We start from the raw sequence: 24424 nt of genomic DNA on the forward strand, positions 1-24424 counted from the left end.
CTCTAATCTTTCTTTTAAAGAGCAAGTCACTACCCGATTCATTTACTGACCTATATAAATCTCATTTCCACAAGTCAAGTTTTGCATTATTTATTTGTGAGAGAAAGGCAATACTTGAAAAAAAAAAAAAAACCAAAAACCCACACGAAAAAAAACCCCCACATTCTAAATGTGTACTCTTATCCTCATTTTGCATGCCTACAGTTTAAAATGGAAAAATATAACTTTGACATATTTTGATAAACAAACAAACAAAATCTTACTCAGTCCTGGAGTTATGGTGAAAAAATTAATCCATGAAAAGAAAATTTAGCACAGAAAGTCTAAGGTACCATTTGACATACTGATTCCACATAGCACTGTTACAAAGTCTACAGCACTATGTCAAAATAACATTACAGTAAACAACTTGAGCCAATTCATTTCTCTTTGAATATACACTGTGTTGTACAAATTGCTTAGCACACCAGTAATACATCTGGAGTGGCCACAGGGAACTAGATATGTGTTATTTACCCCATATACTTATTTTCAGAATTACAACTATCTTTAAAAAAAAAAAAAAAAAAAAAAAAAAAAAAAAAGCTGTGTGCTTGTACCTTTTTATGGAGGGGCAGTAAATGGCAAGAGGAGAGATCAGCTCCACCAGCCACAACAGCGTACTGAGCCCTGCACGCACTCAGACTAGGAAGCAGTCCTGATCTTAGCAGAGCAAGCTTTCCCTTTTTCACAAAGCATTTCAAAAAAAGACTAATGGTATTAATATACTAACGTACTGTATGATCATGTCTTCCCCCCTACCCCCAATGATGTAGTAGAATATATATAAGATGCCATACTACTTGGTCTTTTATTACAAGAGATTACTCTGAGTAACTGGAAACCACTCATGTCAATTATGCCACTCTCATGTGGACCTACACAGACAATGCACATGGCTTACACGAAGGAGTGGAAGCATTAATTGATACAGTCTGTTGTGATAGGACTGAGTCTTAATTTATACATATCGGTCACTGACAATGAAAGGAATGCACCTTGCTGAGGACAGCTGTCAAATACAACCATTTTCTGGTTGGCATGAGTAAGCACACAACAGAAGAACCACAGCTTCCAGACCATTAAGGTACTCCTGACCTGTTAATATCCTTCATATTATCTCACACTTGTTCTCTTCCTATCCCATTTCATGTCAGTGAGGTATGGGAACCCACTGAGATTTGTTTATGTACAGGAAATGCAAGGTCAGGACCATAACTGCTTTACAGCATCCTTGGGCACAGTACTCAGAGCTGCTCAGATGCGTACAGGAGGAACAAGGTCAGCAAAATGAAGTGACTTCTCCTGCTAGCTCAGAAAATTTGCGGCTTCCAGACTTTTACAAGAGCTAACTGCCAACTTCTATTTGCAATGAGGGACTAAAACCACACATTAAAGTGTAATTAATTCTTTACAGTCAGAAATATTGAAATATAATGAAAATTGTAGTTAGCTTGTATGTGTCATCTCTTAAATGAGACAGAGCCCTCACTTCAGGTCTGCCACTCAATCCAATGCTGCTTTTTCTACCTGCTTCGCATTTTTATCTTACATTTTCTTTCCTCTGTGTCTCAGCTTTTCAAAGTTAGTCTGAAAAAGAAATGATCATTACTTAGGATAATTTCCCCATTTCTATAGAGAGGATTTACATGCATTTCTATCAAGTTCTATCCATGATATTTTTAGATACAAATATTATTCATATTTCTACACTGAGTGCTAGAGCTTCTCTCAAATCCAGATATGTTTTTTCTCAAAAAATGACTGTCAAAGAGTACCCTCTTATCCTCTTAAAGTTACTCTTCCACTGATGTTAATAAATGTCACACATAGTATACCTATGAGAGTAGGGTATACTATGAGAGTATACTTCACATACTGAGAAGTAATTTTACGTGCATTTCATTTGCAGATGTTTCTACTGATGATTTACAAGTCTGAAGACAAATAGTGGTCAGAACATCAATATTTTTGTACACAGAAAACAGTATTTTCACCTAAACATTAAACATAATTTTAAACAAAATTGGGACATTTAGTAGAAAAGCCTTAATGACTGAATTTTTATCAGTAAAAATGGCATGAATATATTTTGATGAGGTTATAACTTTAAACAGGTACACTTTCTTCTTTGAAATCAATGTTGAAAAACTATATTGTAATTGTAGCCATACAAAATGTTTATTATATTACAAATTATTTGTACACTATATTTTCACTTTATCATTGCTTTGTGCTCAGACAGTATAAATATTACAGCATGATTTTTCTTTCCCAGAAATGTCCTTACTATCTTGCTATAATCTTACTTTATACTTAAGAAAAAAATACAGAAACAAATTACAAAAAAGATAAAAAGCCATTATGAATGCAGAATGTAAAATGTATTTGTGAATCAAGTGCACCACAATGGTTTTAGAGTGATGGTTGAGGGAATATTCAATAGACTGCACATCATCAATACAATACCAAACAAAATTAAGTTTGAAAGTCTAACAGGTCTTCCTCAGTAGTATGAAGAGTACTTTGTTTAACTTTACTGAAATGGTTTGTCTTTCTAGAAAGCTATTTAAACGTTTTTATTTGGGTGTTTTCTACTTGTTCTTTTTGTTTGCCTGTAGGCACTCAAGCCCTGTACATGTAGGTCATTTCCAAAGTTCTTACTTTCCAGTATGGCAAGATATATGCTTGGCTTTATCCTCACACATTTTTTGATAGAACTGCTAAATCGCTTAAATTTAAGAATTGGTACAGATTTACAAGCAGAACTAAGTGTCCCAAAGATGCTGTTTAAATCTGCTATGTCCTACCTCCTGTGACTCTTTTGGGAACACGTCGTAATGTTACCCTTCCCAGCTATATTGCTTCAGCACTCCCATCCATGTGATCGCTGCTGCTTCCGTACTTGCAGCTTTAGGGTAACTTTGCAAAACTGGAGTCTAAGATACAGAAATTTATTTCACAGCACATTTCACTCCTGTTGCATAGGAGGGCCTATCTACTTGCAAAATTTCACTGGGCTAAATAGAGGAATCATTCAAAAACTGAGGTAATAAAGCTGATGCAAAATGTGGCTGGCACAATTTAGTGTAGATTTCACTTACCGAGTTAGTTTAAGCCAGTTATGAACCAGCTTAGACTAAATAAAAGTAAAGCCACTCTTCAATTACATCTGTGCTTATGTTACAGTGATTTAAATGACTGAAAAATAGGCAGAATATTGTTTAAGGGATTCTAGTGAAACTTGCACGTGTAGATGAATCCTAATAGAGAAAACTCATCCTTGCTCTCAGCGAGTGAAGTTCCCACTGAAGCCACCCAGAACTAGTCTTTTTATGGCACACTGAGTTTGGCGCAGTATTTTTAAGTTGTCATATTAAAGAAGTGTGATACTCTTAGGCAGCTATTAAGTCAACACAAAAACACATTTGGATGTATTGTATCACACTGATAAGATCAGTATTAGTTAGCTGACAGGTAAGAGACAGCAGTCTGTCTTCACTAGACTTATATTTATATGAAAGATTGAGTTTCTTTGGTTGTTTAGTATCCAGGTCCCCAAATGTGTATTTGTGTACTCCAGACATAGCATGCTTATATTGAGCATTAAAATTACTTTTTTTTTCTTTTTTTTTTTTTTTTTTTTCAGTTGGTTTATGGAAATTTTCTGACTATAGCAGACTAGTCACATATAAATATACAGCACATATATACATAGAAATTACAAAAATACATTTTATTTATATCTGATTTTTAAATAATAAAAATGAAATTTCACATTTGTTGAAAGATTAGCTAGCATTCCAAAAGCTTCTGCAATATTTAAGGTATTGGAGCAGAAGAGATCTGTATATTTTAGGATAACTATATATCACAATCTCAGTCAGGGTTTATAATATAATTATTTGGGGAAAAAATAGCTCTGCTTTAAAAGTTTGTGCTTCATCAGTTTCTTCTTCTATCCCCTGTTCTATATCCTCTCTCCTTCTCATTTCACTGATGGCCAAAAAGCTAAACCAAGTTCCCTTTCTCACCTCAGTAAAGACCAAAGAAACTCAGGGAAAAGAAATGATCAGACAAAATAGCATAAGCAATTGAGGATAACTAAATAACTTACTGAAATGAAGGACATTACCTTTAACTCCCGTTGACATCAAACATGCCCAACACAACATAATTTGCAACAACTTCAGCTCCCGAAGCTAACTGCCAAAGGAACTGAAAACATGTTCGTGATCTCCAACTGTTTTGTACAACTGCAGCAGATGATCTATTGTCTCATTCAACTGGTTTGCTTTTCTTTTGGGATTAGATTCATACAACAATGCAGTTTAACAACTAGTGACCTTTATCTTGCACAATATAAAGTCAGCATAATTTCTGGAAATGCTCTTTTTCACAGAACATTAGTATGTTTGTTAATCCATGTAACCATCTACTTATTTACATGTTAATATAATAATCAGGTCCTCTACATTCAGAACTTACTAGGTGTGCATTGACTATTCCAGCATAATCAAAATCAACTGCAACTTCAGGTAGCACTTTCTGGCATCACTTTAGTACATATCATTGTTTAAGAAAAAAAAGCACTGTGTTAAACAGAGGTTTTCTTGTCCAAGCAGATGTATTCATTATTCCAGGTTTGAAAGACTTGCTCAAAGGTCTCGGGTTTACCAGCTTCACATGCATTCAGAGCAAAAAGCCTGAATATAGAGCAAATGCGAATTAACCTTTTTTCATTTCTCCTGGAAGCTTCTAGCACCAATATCCTTTGTTGGCTCTTCACACATTGTATTCTCTCATGCTGAAAAAATCTCCTCCATAACTCATCAGTGGCATTCAGGGACAAGGTAGCCACCGATTATCAAAATATCATTAACGTTCTTCACAGTCTTTTCTTCTTTCACTTCTTTGTACTGTTAATAGGATGAGAATAATTAGGGCTATTTACAGGACATTTATTTGTATTACTTACTCATCTCAAATTCTTTTGGTATGAATACGGTCTCTAGAATGAAAAGGCTGAATGACTCTGCGTTGCTGAAATCAGCATCCCTTATACAACGTCCTGCAGCAAACAATTAACACGGCCACCACCACACTACCGTGGCCTTTAGCTAACAGTGTTCTACTGTATTTTCTTCTTTAATCAAAGTTTTGACATGCAGAAGTTATTTTCAGCAGCTCTACCTTTGGGTCTGCAAATGAAACATGGTGTTGCGCAGACACGTTCAGCAGCATCTCTAGTGATGATGGGTCATAACACAAGAGCTAAGTAACGAACAATTGCAGATGATCAATTTTATCCATATTAAACAGTTACCTGGCAGCATTTGCTTAGCTGGCAAGCAGAATTATGTATCTTCAGAGTCCTGCTGCTCTACTTTAAGTCATTTCATAGTGTTGACTTTTCAGACAAAGAAAAATGCCATCACTTTGGCACAATTCACAGCAAGTTTGTAACTGAAAATTAAAGGAGTCACTTTCTTGGCTACCTTAGGTTGCATGATACAAGCACTGTGCACAAAAGGCATTAGACCTGGAACTCAAACATGTCTGTCTGCTTCTTAGCCAGTTTAGCAACTTCTTCTCTTATTGCCTTTACGAGGGCAGCGGTAGAAATGTTGGTGAGAGGAGCATCAGATGGGTCATTTTCTGTCAGGCTCTGCTGAGAAGCTGCGGTGGATGGCAAAGGAGCTTGTTCCAGGCTGGGATGCATGCTCGCTTGCTGGCTGTATTGGCGAGGAAGTCGTGAAGGAGAATTATGTTGGTAGCGGGACCTCGGATAAGCCTCGATGTATCCAGGTAATGGAACCTGTAGAGCATTGTAATTACACAAAATTATACAGAACAGTTGATCTGTAATGCCACCTGCCAGGTAACACAAACCTCCCTGGGGCAGAATAAGATGTAACAGGTGGGACCATATGAAGAGATCGTAAGCCTCATACTCCGAAGCGTCCATTTAAAACGTTTATCTTGGCACGTGCCATTTCCGCACATATTTCAATGTACCAGCTACTCAGCTCCCCAGACTGTGGCACCAAAAACAGCTAGGAGGGGAAACATTGCATGTCCTAATTTATCATCACTACAAAAAGTCAAAAGGAGAAGGCTTTTCTGAAAGCGTGTTCTCTGCTTACTATTCCTCCTAAAAATTTCATTTTTAAACAGACAGCACCACTACATTTCAGGACACTGAAAAGCCTAGAATAGAAAAGTGGAATTTGCTGATTTGCAGCCACTGTCTAATCCAAGTCAGCCAAGTCTCTGGGCTTACTGTTCTAACAAAAATTCACTAGATCCAGACAACAGGGATAAGCTCAGGTATGCCAACCTGGAAACTCAACACCAACAAGGAGGCTTGACTTCTCAGAAGTATCACGATTTCTGGCCACATTTAACAGATGTTTACAATTTTACTCTGTTATAACTTATAACTTCACTGATTTCAGCCCCTCATTACACTGGCTAAAACTAAAATAATAACATAGGCTCTTTAGTCACTGTGAGACATTAAATTTCCTTCACAAATCCACAAACCACAATACCAGTCTTTATAGTCCTCACAAGTTTTTAATGCATCAAATAAAAATAGTATTTATGTTTTGCAAAAGCCTGTAAACCAGGAATCTACAGCCCTTCGTTTTGAAGAAGGCTTTACACAGAAGGCAACCCATCACCTATTACTAGGACAAGATAATATCTCCTTGACGAAAAGGTTACCAGTTGATCATTCTAGTCCGTGCCAATAAAGGAAAGTTCAGTGATGCTTTTTTATGAACTGACTCAGAAGACCACACTTACCTACACTATTCTCAGAATACTACACTTATCAGTTAACTGATAAGTTTCCACAATGTTTATTCACTAAAAAGTTAACTTTGTAATTCTTTTTGCTTTAAATGGAAAAAACCCATGTTTTTTTGACTTTCCAGATACATTAAGGTCTCATATAAGCATATAATATTGGTGGCCAGGCAGATGTCTCAGCTAATTTTTGGTTTTCAGTCAGGCTGAGTTGTAAGGTGCTTCACCCACCAGGGCTAAGGATTTGGTGGGTATGCCAGGAGCAGAATTTCAGAACTTTAGGTGTCTGAAAGCAGACTGAAATGTCAAGATGTGAAACATCTGCCAATTTTATATACCTTCTGGGAAACGTGGAACTTCAGCATGGACTTCGGAATGACAGCTTTGGAATTTTGCTTAAATCCCATTTTGGCTCTGGCCCTGTGAGAGTTTAACAACCCCTCGCATGCTTTTGAAAATCTTGCCACTTCAGGCATCTAAGAACCTGTGAAAACCTGACCACTAGGATTTACACATGCTCTATGCAATCTTGGATACCCATCAAGCGACAAAGAGAACGTCAAACACGTTCATATGGTGTGATGAGACAAACATAGGAAGCAAGTATAATATGAAAGTGATGACTAAATGCAGTTGCATCTGTTTAGTTTACAATAGATTATTCAAGACAAACATTTTAGTTGTACAACATGTGAACATACCACTAGAGGCCACCAGGTTACTACCATCACTGAGTAGCATCTGGCAACTTGGAAAAGAAACGCTTTGTCGGATACAGTTCCCTTCTCCCACAAAAACTTAGTGCTTCAGTACTTACCTTTTAACTGAGAAAAGAGTACCTTACAGTAAATTGAGCTTAGATAGTTCTTTGTTGTCAATTCTTCTGTTTCCTATGTCCCCTTGTTTATAGTCCAGCCAGGGGAAATGCACGAAAAGTAAAGAATTCCAATTTTCACCTTATAGATATTAAGCCTCTGTTCTTACTAATTGTCAAGAAAACCTTGGAAGCATGATTGAGCTATAATGTAGAGGCTCAGAAACCAGAAAGCGTCCAGAAACTCAAACTCTGAGTATTAATTTAGATCTTTATTTTTCAGTTTTATTCAGGTTTTCTGTCCGTATTATGTTGCTAACACTATTACTAGTTCATCTAAAAATTATTTTCAAATAAAGATAATTTCTTGACAGATTTGCAGTCATTGGGAGGTGGAAATTCACTGTAGAAACTGAAGCGGTTTAATTTTACATTTTTCCCCTCTTCTCCTGCAAAAGTTACAGGAGGGCTGATAGTCTGAGTAACAAGAAGTTGTTAAAGCTCTATAACGGGTAAGTGAAGTTAAAAGGAATATTTCTTTCCTTTGAATTCTATATTGCCACAGTTCTTTTTCAGACAGCTTCTCATATCCCTCTCCATTCCTCTATGTACGATCCACTGGCAGTAACTGCTCTTCCCACCTCTTTCCCTGACAAGAGGGAAACCCACAACAAGATTACACTCTTCTCCTTCCAGAGGAATTACATTCTTCTCCCTCCAGAGGAAGGAACTAGGGGCTGAAGAATTGCATTCTAGTTTTGTCCAGTTTGTTTTCAGTCTTCCCTTTTGACAAGTGATATCTGGCTTTTTTTTTTTTTTTATGGGACTGCAGCCAAGGAGTAGGGATACAAAAGGGAAAGAATGGAAGACAAATAAAAAATTTACCTGTTTTGTTTTTTGGGGGGTGGGGGTGGTTCTTCTTAAAAAAAAAAGTTTAAAATGATTGCTCAGACATAACAGGCCTCCTGGATTTAAAATGTCAGTAGGGTTAAAAACAATGACAAAATTAAATAAACAAATGCAGAAAATAATTAAAAGAAAAAGGGTTTCCTTGCTTTAAAGGGCAGCTCTGGGAAGGGAATCTCTACGACAGCACCGAAAACCTCCAGGTGTCGGGGCACATGAGCAGATGTGCTCAGCTTACAGATGAACATACTTTTTTTTTTTTTTGACAGTTCAGTCTACAAATTCAGATTTGCATCTGACAGTCAAACTGAATTCTTTTCCTCACAGGCATCAGGAGCAATAATAAAGATTTGGCAACAAATAGCTGCCCCCAGGAACATTTATATGACTGTGCTGTCTCTTGCTTAGCTGCTCAAAGCCAACTATTAGACTCCAGCTGCAATTCACTAAAATACTCTGTTGATGGTATGCACAATACAATCCATCTCCCAGTTTGTTTAGCTGAATTGGTTCTGCATAAATACCAGATGTGAGCTCAAGCACCAGAACTGATTTTTTTTTTCCTAGTGGAAAAAAGCCCTAAATTTTAGAAATTGTTTCAAACATGATAGACTACTGCAATTCATTTTAGGATGTCTCAACTTTCTTTCTTTGAAATGTAGGTATACTTGCGCTAAAAATTACATCTATCCCAGACTAGGATTATGCAATTCATTATTTAATTTATGATCTGTCACTACAGCCTGCAGGAGTGACACTGCACAGCAGAGCTGCGGCAGAGCCAGGAGATAGGATTCGGGCAGCCGGGCTGTCTTGAGAGAAGCCTCCAGGACAGAAAGGTGCTCTCCAGTTTCCAAACAGCACAAGGCCACCTTGAGAGGCAGCATCACCTACTCCTGCCACATGCCTATCCAAATATTTAACCTCTGTCTTCGGAAAGAAAAAATGGAACCTAACCCACCAACTTTAAATGGGTGCCAGCCCCTAAACCTAGTGAATGATTTAACTTTCTGAAAGACCTTATTTACAGTTCATAGGATGTACAGCTATAGTATCTATGCCCCCTCTCATAACTTTTCACTACTAGAGATTATTGCCATTCAAGGAACTATTATCTCACTCAGATTCTTTGCTGATCACTTAGCATTGCTTAAAACCCCTCCACTGCAAATCACAGAAAATATATGTATTTAGAAAAGCAAGGATGCTTACCGAATCTGCCCACTGCCCTGGTAATTCATTCTCTCCAGCATAGGGCATCCAGGCTTGGTTTCTGTATGCGGTGGGTGGCGTTGGGATAAAATAGCCTGTGAAGCCAGGTCGGTTTGCTGCTGGTATGGCAAACACTGCTGGTACAGTATTTCCTATTAAGAAAGAGAGTGAGTATAATTAAGAGCTGATATTTTCAGTTATAAATTAGAAGATAATGCTTATAAAGTAACTAGCCTCAGTTGGGGTTTTTTGAGGTTTTGGTTATTTTTTTATTTGGTGAGAATGTGATCACCATCATTTGGATGTAAGGCTCCCACCATCTGACTAGAACATCTCTATAATGCTGGGAAATACCGGAGAAGGTAAGATTTGCAGTTGTCTATATAATCATGCACAGCCTTCAGATAAGGATATGAGGACTTAGTCCTTAGGACTTGATCCTTGTAACAGCTTATCTTCATTAAAACTTTGAATCATTAGGATAAAAAAGGCTTTTTTTCCCCTCTTACATTTGTTTCCTTTTATTCAATTTTTAGCTGTTGTTACCATGGGTTTCAGAGTAGTGCACCTTTCTTTTCAACCGCAAGTTATAGAGGATTCAGTTTGCGCAGTAAAACTGTCTTAATATCTCTAGGCACAAAATCTAAAAATGAGCGAGCGATAAATTTAAAAGGCTGTAATCTCAACAATCTCATCATAAAACTTCAACACTTCCATAATAAATACCAAGGCTCTACCTGCTCAATTCCTTTTCCAGGAAAAGTCTATGACTGCAATAAATTATGCAGCTATGACTTAAATATTTCCAAGGAAACTTGTTGACACCAAATCTCTTGATCACATCTTGATCAAGATGTAGGCATGAGGATGTCCAGGAAGCCTTCTACTAAAATTCCACTAACGTACTGGGTGGGAGAAAACAGCTTTCCTAGTGTGAGGTTCAGCCAAATCTCTGGATATGGTTACATCTGCTCTTTCAGGTAGGGTTTATTCCTGGGGTTCACAGAGATGCAGGGAACAACGTGGCTCTTGCTGCAATTACTCAGATTATCCACAGGCTATAACCAGGCTGTCTGGAAGACCAGCACCTCATTGCGTGCTCCTGCTATTTCCCTTGAGAGAAGCCATTCTAACTCCATGTATTTGCCAAGTTTAGAATAAAATACAACCAATTTGCTTGTCCAGTAAGACTTCCTTCCTCTAGTGTCTATAAGATTTGAAGACAGACACCAGCAACGTACCACTGCTGCACTATAGTCATAAAATCCTCATTCCTAAATCCTGGGTGGGAAAATTCTGTATCATTTTCATCAGGTAGTAAATAAAGCACGTGGATGGTGTGCTTTGAGTAATCAGTTATAATACATGGACATGTATTTTACTTTTTGGAATCACTGATTATAGCAAAAATAACATCATTTATATGAAAGCAGAAGAGCCAGTAACCCCCTTAAGAACACAATAAAGTACAACTCCTTTTCGCTGTGGAATAGAGGTACAGTAATGTTGCATAGATGGGCACTGGCTCTGTACTAGAGTCAATGCAGAGAAAATATAATTCCTCTCCTCTCCAACTGCACATCATTTGAATGTTACCACTAATTGTCCTCAGTAGATATGATACTGCTGTACAAGAGGTGCTGACAAAATGACATGACATGGGCATTCCCCCAAACTTCAGAGAATAATTGATAGAAATTAGCATCATTTACTGTCTACTTCAAATATCTGCCCCCCAGAATGTAATTTACAGCCCTGGCACATCCTCACTTCTGAACACTCTGCAAGAAGGTTATGCTGCCTACTCCAGTAGATACTGGGAATGCTGCATGGGCTCATGCATAGAGATAGAAAGACTTGAACAGTGACACCCATCCCCAAAGGAGTCTCCACAAAACCAGCAATTTGTAGGTTCTCAATGACCTCCCATACAGTTCTACGACAGAAGGGCTACGAATACAACCAGGGTGTGCAAAGAAGACAAAAATATATTTTATAGCACAATTGTCTCCAGAGCACAAACATATCATCTGTCTCAACGTGGTCTCAAAAAAAAAAAAAAAAAAGAAAAGAAAAACCCAAAACAACCCACCACCAGAAAAAAACTGGAAGAAAAATGAGGGGTATGTAATCCAAAATATGAACTAAAACCTCTTTACAGTTACAGAGGGTTTTCTGCTGTTAGAGACTGTCTTAGCTTTCATTTTGACATTGAGTTGTAGGTGAAAAGGCACTATGTCAGGGAGGATGCTGGAGTCACCCAGCCCTTGAAGAAGCAGTCATTGTGGAATTGCTATGGACCAGTGGGATCTACAGATCTGCCGTCTGTCTGGACGGCAGGTAGCCACACGGTATCTCACAGGACCTCTATCCCAGTTCCTCCAGCCCAGAAGTGGGCTAAGAGAAGGTGTGGGTGATCTTTGTTCTTCCCAGGTCACAGACAGCACAAGGGTTGCTATTTTAAATGAGTTAGCAAGACCGGAAATAGGTATTCTTTGGACACGTACAGAGAAGAAAGTGCTGTTCCTGTAGACAACGCATGGCTTCTACACCAAAATTGTCTTTTAATATAACCACAGCAAAATGAGCTACTATTCAAAATGAACATCCAATTAGTTGATGTAATACTTTATCGCAATTCTTAATGCAACTTCATTATCTAAAAGGTGATGTTGATGGGCTACATGAGCCAACATTAGGCTGTTTCATGCCAAATCAGCACCTGCACCAATGTTTCTTCATCTATTGAGGCAATAAAAAATTATTTTCCTATCAGAACTTTAGAAATCCTCCTTCAATTACCTCTGCAATTACAGTTGCGGGTTTCTGACAACTCTCCTTGTCTTTCCCTGTATTATAGCCATTTGTAGCATCTATCTTGTATGAAAGTTTCCTCCAACTACCCCCAGAATAATTCTGGCAAATTCCACAATGTACACAGAGGTCACTTGTCTCTTCTGAAATGCAGCCACTCTTCAGTGGTAACACAACTGGTTTTAACATACAGCAAGAAAATCTGCATGTCACTGGAAATTATAAAAAAGTATCTCACACAGAACACATTACTGCAGACATGAAGGAAGAACTCTTGGTAGCATGGAATATTTTATAGCTTGAATGCTTTAAAATGAAAGGGTGAGCATCTGCTCTTTTCAGATTCACATGCACCGTTTGCAGAAGGTATGACAAGTGAGGAGAATGGATCTTTCAAACCTACTATATTTAATTAATTGACAACAGATTTGCATATCCACATTATTATTCTCAGTAGAAGATGTTGAATACAATGCAGATAACTTTCTATTACTTCTGAGAAAGCTAAGAAAGAAATTTTTCTGGCAGATTAACAGGGCAATGTCTAACAAACCTCCTAATTTCGAAACTTTGAACTGACAACATAGATTTTTTTTTTAATCTTGTAAGCTCTTTTCTATAGAAGCTCTTTTCTGTTTTCTTCAAGAAAACATATTTTGCCAATGAGAAGCTATGTCAAATATTTTCCCAGCTAAATGTTATCCAGTTACCATCAAAACAGTGTATCAGCTGAATCTTATGATTAAATCAATTAATTCATAAACAAAATTCATATCAAAAGGACCAGGAACTCACTAGGCCTTTAAAACTGGGACATTTAGACCCAAAACAAGTTCTGCACTTGAGCAGGAACTGCCTTCTCCAAAACAGGAGGGGAGACGAGCTAACGAATTACCTTTGACTATGCAAAAGCACTGCTGCCGTGTGTTTTGGAGGGAAGGGGGACACATATCTTCAACTTACCCCCCTCAGCAGCCCACTGTTGTGACAAGACCAGGGGTTACATTTCTCAAGAGGAAACAGGGAGTCATAAAACTCATCCCACAGTCAGGTTGGAAAACCTCAATCTCGCACGCGCTATTCTGCACATCCACTTGTTTTTCCTCCCTTTCCTTACAAACCAAGCGGAGCTGAATGCCATTAAGCCTCCTTCTGCAGTACTCCTTACAGCTCCGTTGTACAGACTCTCTTTTCAGGCTCTCAAAGCTGCAAGTTAGGCCTGTGTTATTTTTTCACCTGAGTGAAAAGCTGATTGATCAAGCGGACCAACAGACATCGGAGCTCTTGAACCAGGTGCAAAAGATGCCTGATCATGATGCTGGGCCTGATCTGCCCCACTGGACTCAGGTATTCGCACTTTGCTGCCAATATCTGATGTAGACCTGTGCATTAAGAAAGAAAAAATAGAAAACTTTTGTCATTCTGACTGACAAATGAGATTCATAGCCACATACATGCCTATCAGCTACAGTATGACAAGCCAGCTAGGAACGTGCTATCTGATTTTGCTCTGGCATGACAGCAGTTTGGAGAACCACTGGAGAACAATAAGCCTCGAGAAATCTGAGAACAACTTTTTCAGCCTGGTCACTACTTTGTCAAAGCATGTTATTTCCATTGCATAAAGCCTTTGCTTGCTGCTTGAAACAAATGCCTGTGACATGCAACACGAAACCAGAGCTTTACCATAATTCATCAACACAAGACTGTAGACAGTAACATATTACTACATAATATATAATATGGTATCACATACTAAGAGGCTATTATGGTAATTAACGTTAACTGCACTTGGGAAGTACTAACATCTTTTGAAATGGCATGTCCCAGTTGCTTCAGAGCTAAAATGTAATGAATGAACAAGAATATGTCAGCAGACAGAGTCTGTATCCTGAATATTTGGAGGCAGCTACGATATCATTGGCAGCCACTCAGGCAAGTTTCCTTTGGCCTCGGAGCTCCGCAGCAACTCTCAGCAGGCCTGCGGTGCCTCGAATTGCAGCTGGCACCAGGCAGTACCTAACAGCACAGCACTGAAGGCTAAATGAGTTCATCCACCACAGAAGTGTAAAAATTCCTTGAAATGTATTTTATAGAGTGCCTTACTGTGAGGAAGAGACAAAGCGTATGCACTGAGCTAAGGCAGTCAGGCTTTTGCACGTATTTGGCTTCAGAAACGCCAGTATGAGATACCTGAAAGCTAGGCAGAAATCCCCAGACCCGGGGTAGTGAGAAACATCTTACAATTCATCTGTATCCTGTTGCAAGTCTTTACAATAGAGAAAAGCAGGGAGAATGACAGGGCGAGTTATCTACCACACATCTGCAATACAATACGACATTATGCGAGTTGAAGCAAAGCATGTTTTAAAAGAAATCAGAGCCTGGATTTCTTAATTTTATTGAAGTCGATCAGCTAATAGAAGAGCAAATTCATTGTTATTCCTTTCCTCTTCGTGTTAAAATGAAATAAAACCAACATGTTTCTAACTTCACGAATGTGTAAGTGCCTTGTAAGTGCGCCTTCAGGGTTTGCCCCAATTCTTATTACAACAGTGGGTTTTTTAGAGATCAAATCTAAAATAAACCAACAGATAAATACCTCCTGAGAGAGGCAACAGCCACAGGACCTGTTCTGGGAGGGACAGGAGGAGGAGGAGAACCCATTACCATCTCAGGAAGCTGAGAAAATCTGTAAGCCTGTAAAGGAGAAAAATAAATATTTTCTGAAACACCAATAGATCTCAGTCAGATTAAAAAGCAAAAAAAAAAAGTCAGAAATTAAATACCTGCTTCACGTGCCGGCCCACAGGAAGTTAACTTTTTGCGGCATCAACAGTAATCGCCTTTTATTTGAGAATTTACAGTGCTTGGGTGATTTTAGGATGTGGAAAAAAACATGAAAAGATGAGTTCAGAGCCAAGATGAAGTCTAATTAGAATAAAACGTATTAAACACTGTCTCTGACATTTGTAACCTTGCTGGCAAAGCAGATGTGTTATGATTGTGTGAGACTCAACAGCTGCTTTGGACAGGAAAAAGATCTCAGTATTTTCACTTCCTCCAGAAAGAAAGTATTTTAAAGATTCAGAAAGCATCCTCAGAGCAGCATCTAGTGAAGTGAAGCTGCCTGTAAGCAATGCATATTTCCATCTCTCCCTTTCAGCCTTGAAGAGATGAAAACAAATTCTTCACTAAAACCCCAAGCTCTGTAACTTTCTAAAGCAATAATGAAGGTCTCAAACAGTTCTGAAAAAGCAGAGGAATTCAGAGGAACACAGAACCAACCCACTAAGTCACAAAATTAAACATCTTGGCCATAGTAATTCTGGATTTCATCACTAATACAAGTGAAGGACAAGTAATCGTGCACACGAAACCCACGGCACCCAACAAGTGACATGTAGGACAACATTTCTCTTCTGAATTCTTTGTAATGCTATAGATTAGAGGTCATAATTTTGCTAAATATACTTAAAGACACAGAGATGATCTCACTCTCTCTCTCTCTAGCATTTCATTGACACTTTTCTTCAACACATTGTGGTTTTGGTTTTTGGGTTTTTTAATGATGCTTTCATTAATGCTACTTCAGAGCAACACACAGGATTAAAGATAAGATCAGAGCAACAGCAAATAGCAAATTATGGGGAGGCTGTCCAGTATCAAGACATAGGCATTTTGACAAAAAGTTCCTCAATGGTGGGACTTTGGCCCTCTAAACAAGAGGTATCTGGTTTGGCCCTCTAAACAAGAGGTATCTGGTTTAGCCAGAGAAGTTCCTTCCACAAACAGCAGAGAAAGCTAAAAACACCTTACCATGGGATGAGTCACACTCTATCCTCTGCCTGTAGAAAGAGCCTACAGGATTTACATGATTAGCTCAGACTTAACACCTACATCGAGGTTTGATTTTGGCAATATAAATCCCACACTAAACATCAAAACCCACTATCTTTCAGTAATCATCTTTAAAAATTACACATTTAGACAGTGTTCCAATACCTTCTTTCTCAAACAACTGCAAAGCTGGGTTAACACACAGGAAAGGTAACTTATCAAACACTGACTTTTGATGTCAGTGTCTCTAAGGGAAAAGCAATACAGACCAAGCATCTTTCTCCCGCCTCTCACTGCCACCCCTTTTAAACCAGGGTAGAGTCCCTCAAAGGCATGTCTGTGAAAATCATTTTTCCTTTCATGCCACCTACAAAGTCTCCTAATATTTACTTTCACCATGATACAATGATATTTAAAGTATTTCTATATTTAGGTGGGGAAAAAAAATCTGAAAAGGCAATGGTACATTTCCTAGCCAAGAGTTGGAAATACTGATTATTTTAATGAAAGAACTGTATAGAAAAAACAATTGCTATTCGCATCAAAGAAAACCTCAATTAGATTTCCTCTAATAGCACTGGACTTGAAATGGTCCACAATGCCTCTTCTGCATCTGAAAAGCTGGCAGTGCTCTCTCAGGCTGAACTGAATCCTTCTTTCTGGCTCCACAAGCCTTTCATCCCACATCTTGCTCTCAGCATGCATTTGTACCAAGTATGAAGTTCTTTCCCCCCGCCCGTTTTGAAGGAACAGCACATGAGCTCATGTTTCAGAGTGGTCGGTGGCTCCAGATACTATTTCAGTATAACAGGGTAGACATGGACTCAGAGAGAGATTTGGGGTTTATCTTGTGTGTTAGTGGATGTGCTTTGGAAGATGGACATCAAAGGAGGCATTTTAAGGGATCACAAAGAACAGTTCACAAGCATGCTGTGACTTCCACTGAAGATTTTTGGGGAAAAAAGTAAAATAGAAAATCAAAGCATTTATTTTGCTGCTTACATAGGAGATGAACACTTGTGAGTGAGTGGCAATATTTTGCTAATGGTTGGCCAGAGGGAATCGTATTACAGTGAAAAATCTTGTTACGACATCTGCTACGCCATGCCGAGGAACACTCCGTCCTGGTGGACAGCAGCCAGTCCTCTTTGTGCTAAGCTTCCACAGACACCAAAACTGTTACAAGAGGAACTCCAATAAAATTTCTAGAATTTCTCCAATGGGTCGGGGCATTAGTATTTTCCTACATGCAACACGTAAATAGAAAAAATGTTTAGAGGCTAAATTAAATCAAAGTTTTACTAAAGAGGCTGGTCTATTATAGATATAGATGAGCCCCTAGGGTTCTAGGTTCACTGTCATGACTGTAGAAATAAAATCACTTCACTGAAATTCATACACTTGATTTGTAAATCCAATCAGGAAAAAAAAAAAAGCTGATTTCACAAAAAAAATTGCTTAATTTTATTCTCCAAAATGAGTTTATCTTTAAAAAAAAAAAAAAAGTTGCATCACTTCTGTTCACCAAAAAAGAAAGAAACCACTAAAAAGCAAAAAATTTAAAAAGAGAACGATTCTGCATGGATTCCAAACTCTATTTTGCTGGAAAATGAGGACTTGTATAATACAAAGGCTATCACAATCATGGGCAAAAGTAATCGAATTTGAGATTCAGGACAGACTGCACTGGTACCAGGCTGCAGACCCCATGGCACCCTTTCAGGAAGAAACGCCAGTGAAGGAGTCTGTTGCAGCTAAAACACTGACAATTTAAAAAGAAAACCAATGAAGAATTTTAAAAAGTAGTAAGTGCATTTTGGCAGAGAAACGTCAGCCTTTGGGCCCAGGAGACATACAACACAACCCTCTTGAAGATGAAGTCCAGCCACCAGCAGATACCTGCACCAGTGTCTTCTACAACCCACAAAAGTATAAGGTAACGCCTGCCAGGATGCCGGAAAGAAAAGTTAAATCAGCAATAACTAAAGTCTAAAGGAGAAGCTTTGCAGTTAGCTTTAAGGCTACATTTCCCTGCTTGCGGTATTAAAATATTTTTACCACCTCCAACTTATAGATGTATTTGTCTTGGGTGAAATTACTCAATGTTACTTTCTAATTACAGAAATATCCATCTCCTGACATCTCACCATAGGAAGTAAAAGGGCAGTGTCTTTGCTCACTCATTGAATTAACTAATTTGATTATTAAATTGCAATCCACAAATAATGCAAACTTATGGATTTCAGCTGGATTTGGTTTTGCTTTGCTAGCTGTCCCATTTTAAATTTAGTTTAGTAACTGTTATTGAAAGCGGCTGAACTTTGGTAAAATACTATCAAATAAAGAGAAGCTCTGAGGACTTGGATACGTTACCAGCCACCTAGCCTGTACATCTGTCCATCAGTGCCTGCTGTACAGTGCTAGGTCTCACCTTGGGACCCAGAGCTCTGTTACTCTCACTCCTCTTTCCAGAGCTCTATGGAGGAGAGATGGGAACTTGTCCAGCCTTATAATCAAAAGGGTTTTTTTCCCTGGCCATAGCTCTCTGCTTCATTCAGCCGTGCTAATTTCCAAAGCAGTAACGTGGTACAACGCTGGCAGTCAGGCTTGTTATACACTCAACTCTAACTCCATCCTCCAGTCCTTATACACCAGCCGGATGACAAGGACCCAGCCAAGCATTGCTGATCCAGTGTTTGGAGGCTTCAGAACAACATTAAGAGTTTGCATTTTACTAGCTTTTCTCTGCCAGGAGAAGGCACGAGCTCCAGATGAAGGAATCCTGTTATCACAGGTCACCCATGAGCAGTTTGACAGACCGACATTCCCTCACAAGAGCTACAGAGAACCTAGGTATTAATGCCAGCATATAAAAAACCCACAGAAGGCCTCAAAAGGAAAAAAGAAAAAAGGGAAAGAAGATGCATGCATGCTATGGAGACCACACACAACTGTGTGATGGTGGGACTAGCCAAGAAGTTGACTGCAAAAAAAAAAATCAAAGATCCATAACTTGCAGAGGACCTGAGGAAACATAGACTTGAAGAGTGGTTCTGGTTCCCTGAAAGCATATGGCACAAAGGCAAACACTGAGATGGAGATTTGCATGCAGATTTTTGTTGTTTTGCCTCAATCTGTTCACCATTTCTGCTTTATAAAGCTGGAGAACGTCTGGTCACTTCCCACACATCTCAGCTGGATATTTTCAATTCTAATCCTCCATCCCCATTTAAGAACAAACCTGTAAATGGTTTAGTTAAAGTACAGCTTGTATTCGTGAAACTAATATGCAGAAAGCTATGAATTAGCAGCCCTTATCTGAATTCCAGCAGCCTGTGCCTATCTTAATCTGTGGTGATCAGTTATCTTCAGGGAACTTTTTAACACTATCTTCAAAACACCAGAAAAATAAGCAAATGCTTAAAGGTCCTAAACATGCAGATGATTTAGAAGAGTAATGAGTCTTAGAAAGAAAATAGTGAAGTAGTCACCAAAAAAGTATGGTTATTGCATTTTTTTAAAAAAATCTGTCACCATATAATATTTTTAATTTCATTTTAGAAAGACTTTATGAAGCATCAAAGTAATTCGACAACCCATTAGCTGTCTCTTAAGCTTGTAATCGAATTCTAGCCATAAAATATGATTATATGCTGTATGAAGTTCATCGGACTAATTTCTAAGTGCCAGAAATAACCTTTAGTATGATTCAAATAGCACCAGCATGAACCTTTGCAGGCAGTGCCATTGGCTTTCAAATATGTTCAGACTAGCTGAAAAGCAGCATCCCTTAATGTATTATTTTTTTATTTATTGTCATGGAAGGAAGCCATAGTAATAGTTGTTTTGAACTGAGGACATTTTTCTGCATTATTCTCTTATTGTAGCCAGAGTAAGGAACTCCATTTGAAAAGCATTCTTTAAAAAAAAAAATATTCATTTCTGACCAAAAGAAAAAAAAAAGCAAGCTTTAAAATGAACAACTTTGCACACTCTCATTGATAGATGGGCTATTTCTCATCTGAAAGCAATCATCTCTTATTTAGATTTGTGCCTGACATACGAGAAGGAAAATATTTTGTTGAGTTTCACAATACCACATGTGGGAATTCAGGGGTGGTTTAACATGCTAATAGTATGCACAGTGCTACTGTGACTGCTGTCTAGATACCTACAAAATTCCATTCACAATTTCCATCCATGGATTTCAGCTCTTAATTTACTTATTACTTTTTTTCAGGTAAGGACATATTAGTCGTGATTTAAGGCTAGAAAATGAGGGATAAAGAGTGACTTACATAAGGTCAGCCAAGAAACCTGTGAAATTAAACCATCTCTAGAGTCCCAAGTCAATAGCTATAACTGCAAGATTGTCAATCACAGCCCACATTTCAGGTCACTGTACTCTCAGTTCCCTCTCTTGCGATGATGCCCTTCAGTGATGGACCTCATGCAGAAGTGCTGAATGTTTCATACCCAGCTGCCTACACAGCTGTTCTACAACACCAGATTGCTTCCTAATGTGCATTCGGTGAATAGGAGGAAACATGCAAACAAGTTCTTGATCTCCTGAACAGCCAGGAGCTTAGTGCAGCCCATTCTTTCAAGCACAAATTAGACAAGACCATCTTGCTGCTAAAATAGATACTACAAGTCTTCATGCAAGAGATGGGTATGGGTAAGCATACATACATACACCCCACAGCTTTACATTTGGTGTTAAGCATGTAAATGGGGCTCCATCTTTAAAAAAATGTGTCTCAGAGTAGAAATATATTTATGATATTACTAAAGAGAAGTTTCACTTACTGGTCTTGGTAAACTGTACTGATACATTTCTGGTCTGTATGTGGGTACCCACTGTACCCCCCCTCTAGGTCGGGTCATGGTACCAGGAGCACTGGTCACAACCTCCGAGTAGGGCAAGTGCGGTGCTGAGCTGTACGCCTCCTGCCTGCTCTGTCCTCCGTGGCCTGCAGAGGCCAGGCTGAAAGCCTCTTCCAAGAGCATATGCATCTGCTGTCGAACCTCATCAATGGAGGGCTGAGAACTTAAAGTTGAGGTCTCCGAGTGGCCTTTGGCCTGACGGGACCTGGTGTAACTCCGAGGCTCATTGACACGGTCAACATTTGTTTCTTCTATAATTTCAGGCTCAGTCTGTTGGATGGAATAAAAGCACGTATACGTAAAAAGCTATACAAGACAGTATTTGTGCTGCCTCACATAAAACATTCTCAAACACAGATGTAACGTATACAAAGTCAGGAACTGTGACAATATAGACACGTGACAAATATTAAAAAGGAGTGATATGACGCAGGCAAGTATAATAGCCAGGGACTCAAAAGACCCGTTTACATACTCTATTGTTTGCTGCAAAAACTATCAGGGACACTCTGTAGCAGATTAAATTGTCAATGGTTCACTTAAAAACAATTAGAATTAATGTTTAAATTCTTTTCTTAGTTGTTAGTATCAATGGGAGTACAACTGTGCCAGGAGGAGTATGGCTTCTGAAATAGTACCATCACTATGAAGGACCCCTTACAAGGGACCGCTTGTTACGGCTACAGGGACTGAAATTCTTTTGTCCATTCTCACACGTTAAGATTTCAGAAGAATTAAAGTTTAGGAGTTTTCCTGAACTGTCTGACCTAGTGAGGACCACTAACAATGACACTACAAACTAGGTACCATCTCTTGCAGAAAATATCCTGACCCAGCTCAGTCAGCTTACCTAGCCACCAAACAGAAGTTACACAGAAATTTATCCAAAACTAACATGGGAACAGTGAATGAAGCACGTACTCTAATGAGCAGATAGTACTCGCGCAGCTTAACTTGAAGGGTTACTCCTAGGGTAACTCCTTCTGTGCAGATAACTACAAACAGAAATCACTCCCTTGACTTTTTTTTGCCTGTAACTCCAAGACAGAAAAAAACATCATATAAGAACTTGACAGTGAGATACCTAACTTCTTCTGTCTTCTGTAAGATTAGTTTTACAGGCTACAGATTCAAAAAATACATGTTAAATAGGCAGTCTGAAAAAGCAACCAATTTCTTATTCTTTAAATATCAGTAAAATAAATTCAGGATGTTAGGATAACTAGAATGAAGAATAGGATATGTACCTCCTTTTATGTATAGCATATGGTTAGAATTGTATTAGCATTTAAAATAGCCACAAATAAAAGAATACAACAGGATGTTATTAAAAATTCCAGCACTGCCCTGATAATTTACTTGAGTGCTCTGTAGTTCCTGCTGTGGCGTACTTTTTCAATGTAATAATAGTGCAAGAGCTTTCTATATATCTGACTAGAGAAACAACTGTGCCGCCAACCTGTTGCAAGCTATGTATGATCATATATTTTATAGGACAATCATAGTACATATTTCTTTATCTGCAGAGTCAAATATCAAACCGACTTTCTTCTTCTGTTGTCAGCCATTCAGAGAAGAGTTACATGGTTAGCCTAAAAACTGGCAATAAATTTAAATAAGAGATCTTAATTTGTTTTCTCTCTTAGCTGTTATACCTAAAGCTTTCTTTTGTATTTAATGACAATACAGCAATAAAAAAGGAAAGTGAAGACCATATTTAATCCTTTGAATATTAGAATTTAACTATAATTTATACATTTATATGGTATATTATCCAAATTCAAAACCACAAACCCAACTTTAGGCTTCCTAAGTGGTACACACATCAGATTGTTCCTCCCCCAATGTAATGACACAAAGTTATCTTAAACTGAAAAACTTTGTAGGAAATCTTCAACTAAATAGTTTTCCTTCATTTTCTTCCTGCATTTTTATTCCACTGTTATCTGTGCTGTTACAGGGTAGGATAAATAAAAATCAGCTAAATTTTAGAAGCCTGACTATAAAATGCAACGGCAGTTTGTATGTATAAGTGCAACCAAAGAGCCTCTGAAATCATACTGTCCCAACTGGGTGATTAATAACCATGGCTCTAAGATTTCCTCATGACTGTAAAAATGTCAGTGAATGGAATCCCACAAGAGACCTATTAGTACCCAAACCTGAAATAAATCAGGTTCTCTACTACAACCCCCTTGGTGAAGCCATTAGACCTCTAGAGAATGTCTAAAATATCTTGTATGAATAAAGGATGCATATTAGCAGTCAACATTAAGTCAGCTCTGATTTATCAATATAAAAGTTGAAGATTTATGAGGAGACTGGTGACCATTGCTTTTCCTCAAGTTTTAAAATTTATTTCAATTCATGCTATCACTTTCTGATGTATGTCATTTGCTTTCCTAACAATTGAAACAAGTAAGTATCATAAATAGATGCCATTATGCATTAATGTTACCATTATAAAAATCCAGATATTGCTTATACACCATTACTGTATAACACAAGGAACTGGAATTACATGAAGAAGGAAAAGAAAATCCTGTACTGAGAGACAGACCTTATACACTTCTGGCATAACTCTGCTCCTGCAACTATATCAGTAAAATTCTTCAAATGAACATTAATCCATAAGCTTTTTGAGGAGTTGCATTAATTTAACTATATCGATAAAATTATATCAGTACATTCTTTTGGATATTGATCTCTTAGATACGTGTAATATGGTCATTTTCTTCCTTTTACACCAAAACCAGCTTAAATATTTTCTGCCCTAGTATAAAGCACGTTAGCATTCTAGGGGTTCTAGACTCTCATTAAAGCATTTGCTATACTCACCATTGTCTGTGTTGGAAATAATAAACATGTTAATAAAGTCTCCTTAATCTACTTGCTAGGTGATAATACTAAAACCCTGTTGGGATTATTTAAAATTGAAAGATAGGTACTGTTCAATAATAATCCATTTATAAAAGATGATATAAAGGCAAATAATATACTCAGAACATCAAACAGTAGAATGTACGCTCCAAAATAATGTAAAAAGCTACGTATTCTATGTGGACAGGTATGTAACTATCGACCTCATATCCTGACCAG

At 38.1% G+C, this 24424-nt stretch overlaps 1 protein-coding gene across 8 annotated transcripts in view; it reads right to left on the reverse strand.

Moving 5' to 3' along the window:
• Positions 1 to 582: 582 nt before the first annotated feature.
• Positions 583 to 24424, reverse strand: part of KIAA1549L (KIAA1549 like) — a 138365-nt gene continuing 114523 nt past the window's right edge. For 6 of the 8 annotated variants that reach the window (XM_075755248.1, XM_075755247.1, XM_075755253.1 and 3 more), the window contains 5 exons: positions 21248 to 21595; positions 15201 to 15298; positions 13835 to 13980; positions 9785 to 9936; positions 2202 to 5857 (listed from right to left, as the gene is read on the reverse strand). In XM_075755248.1, the coding sequence (XP_075611363.1) occupies positions 5576 to 5857; positions 9785 to 9936; positions 13835 to 13980; positions 15201 to 15298; positions 21248 to 21595 (1026 nt within the window). In that variant the 3' untranslated portion in view covers positions 2202 to 5575. Of the gene's footprint in view, positions 1630 to 2201; positions 5858 to 9784; positions 9937 to 13834; positions 13981 to 15200; positions 15299 to 21247; positions 21596 to 24424 lie in introns of those variants that run through there. The other 2 variants (XR_012835811.1, XM_075755251.1) reach the window with 2 other exon arrangements.

This window comes from Balearica regulorum, chromosome 5 (genome assembly GCF_011004875.1).
Source record: "Balearica regulorum gibbericeps isolate bBalReg1 chromosome 5, bBalReg1.pri, whole genome shotgun sequence".
NCBI lineage: Eukaryota > Metazoa > Chordata > Aves > Gruiformes > Gruidae > Balearica > Balearica regulorum.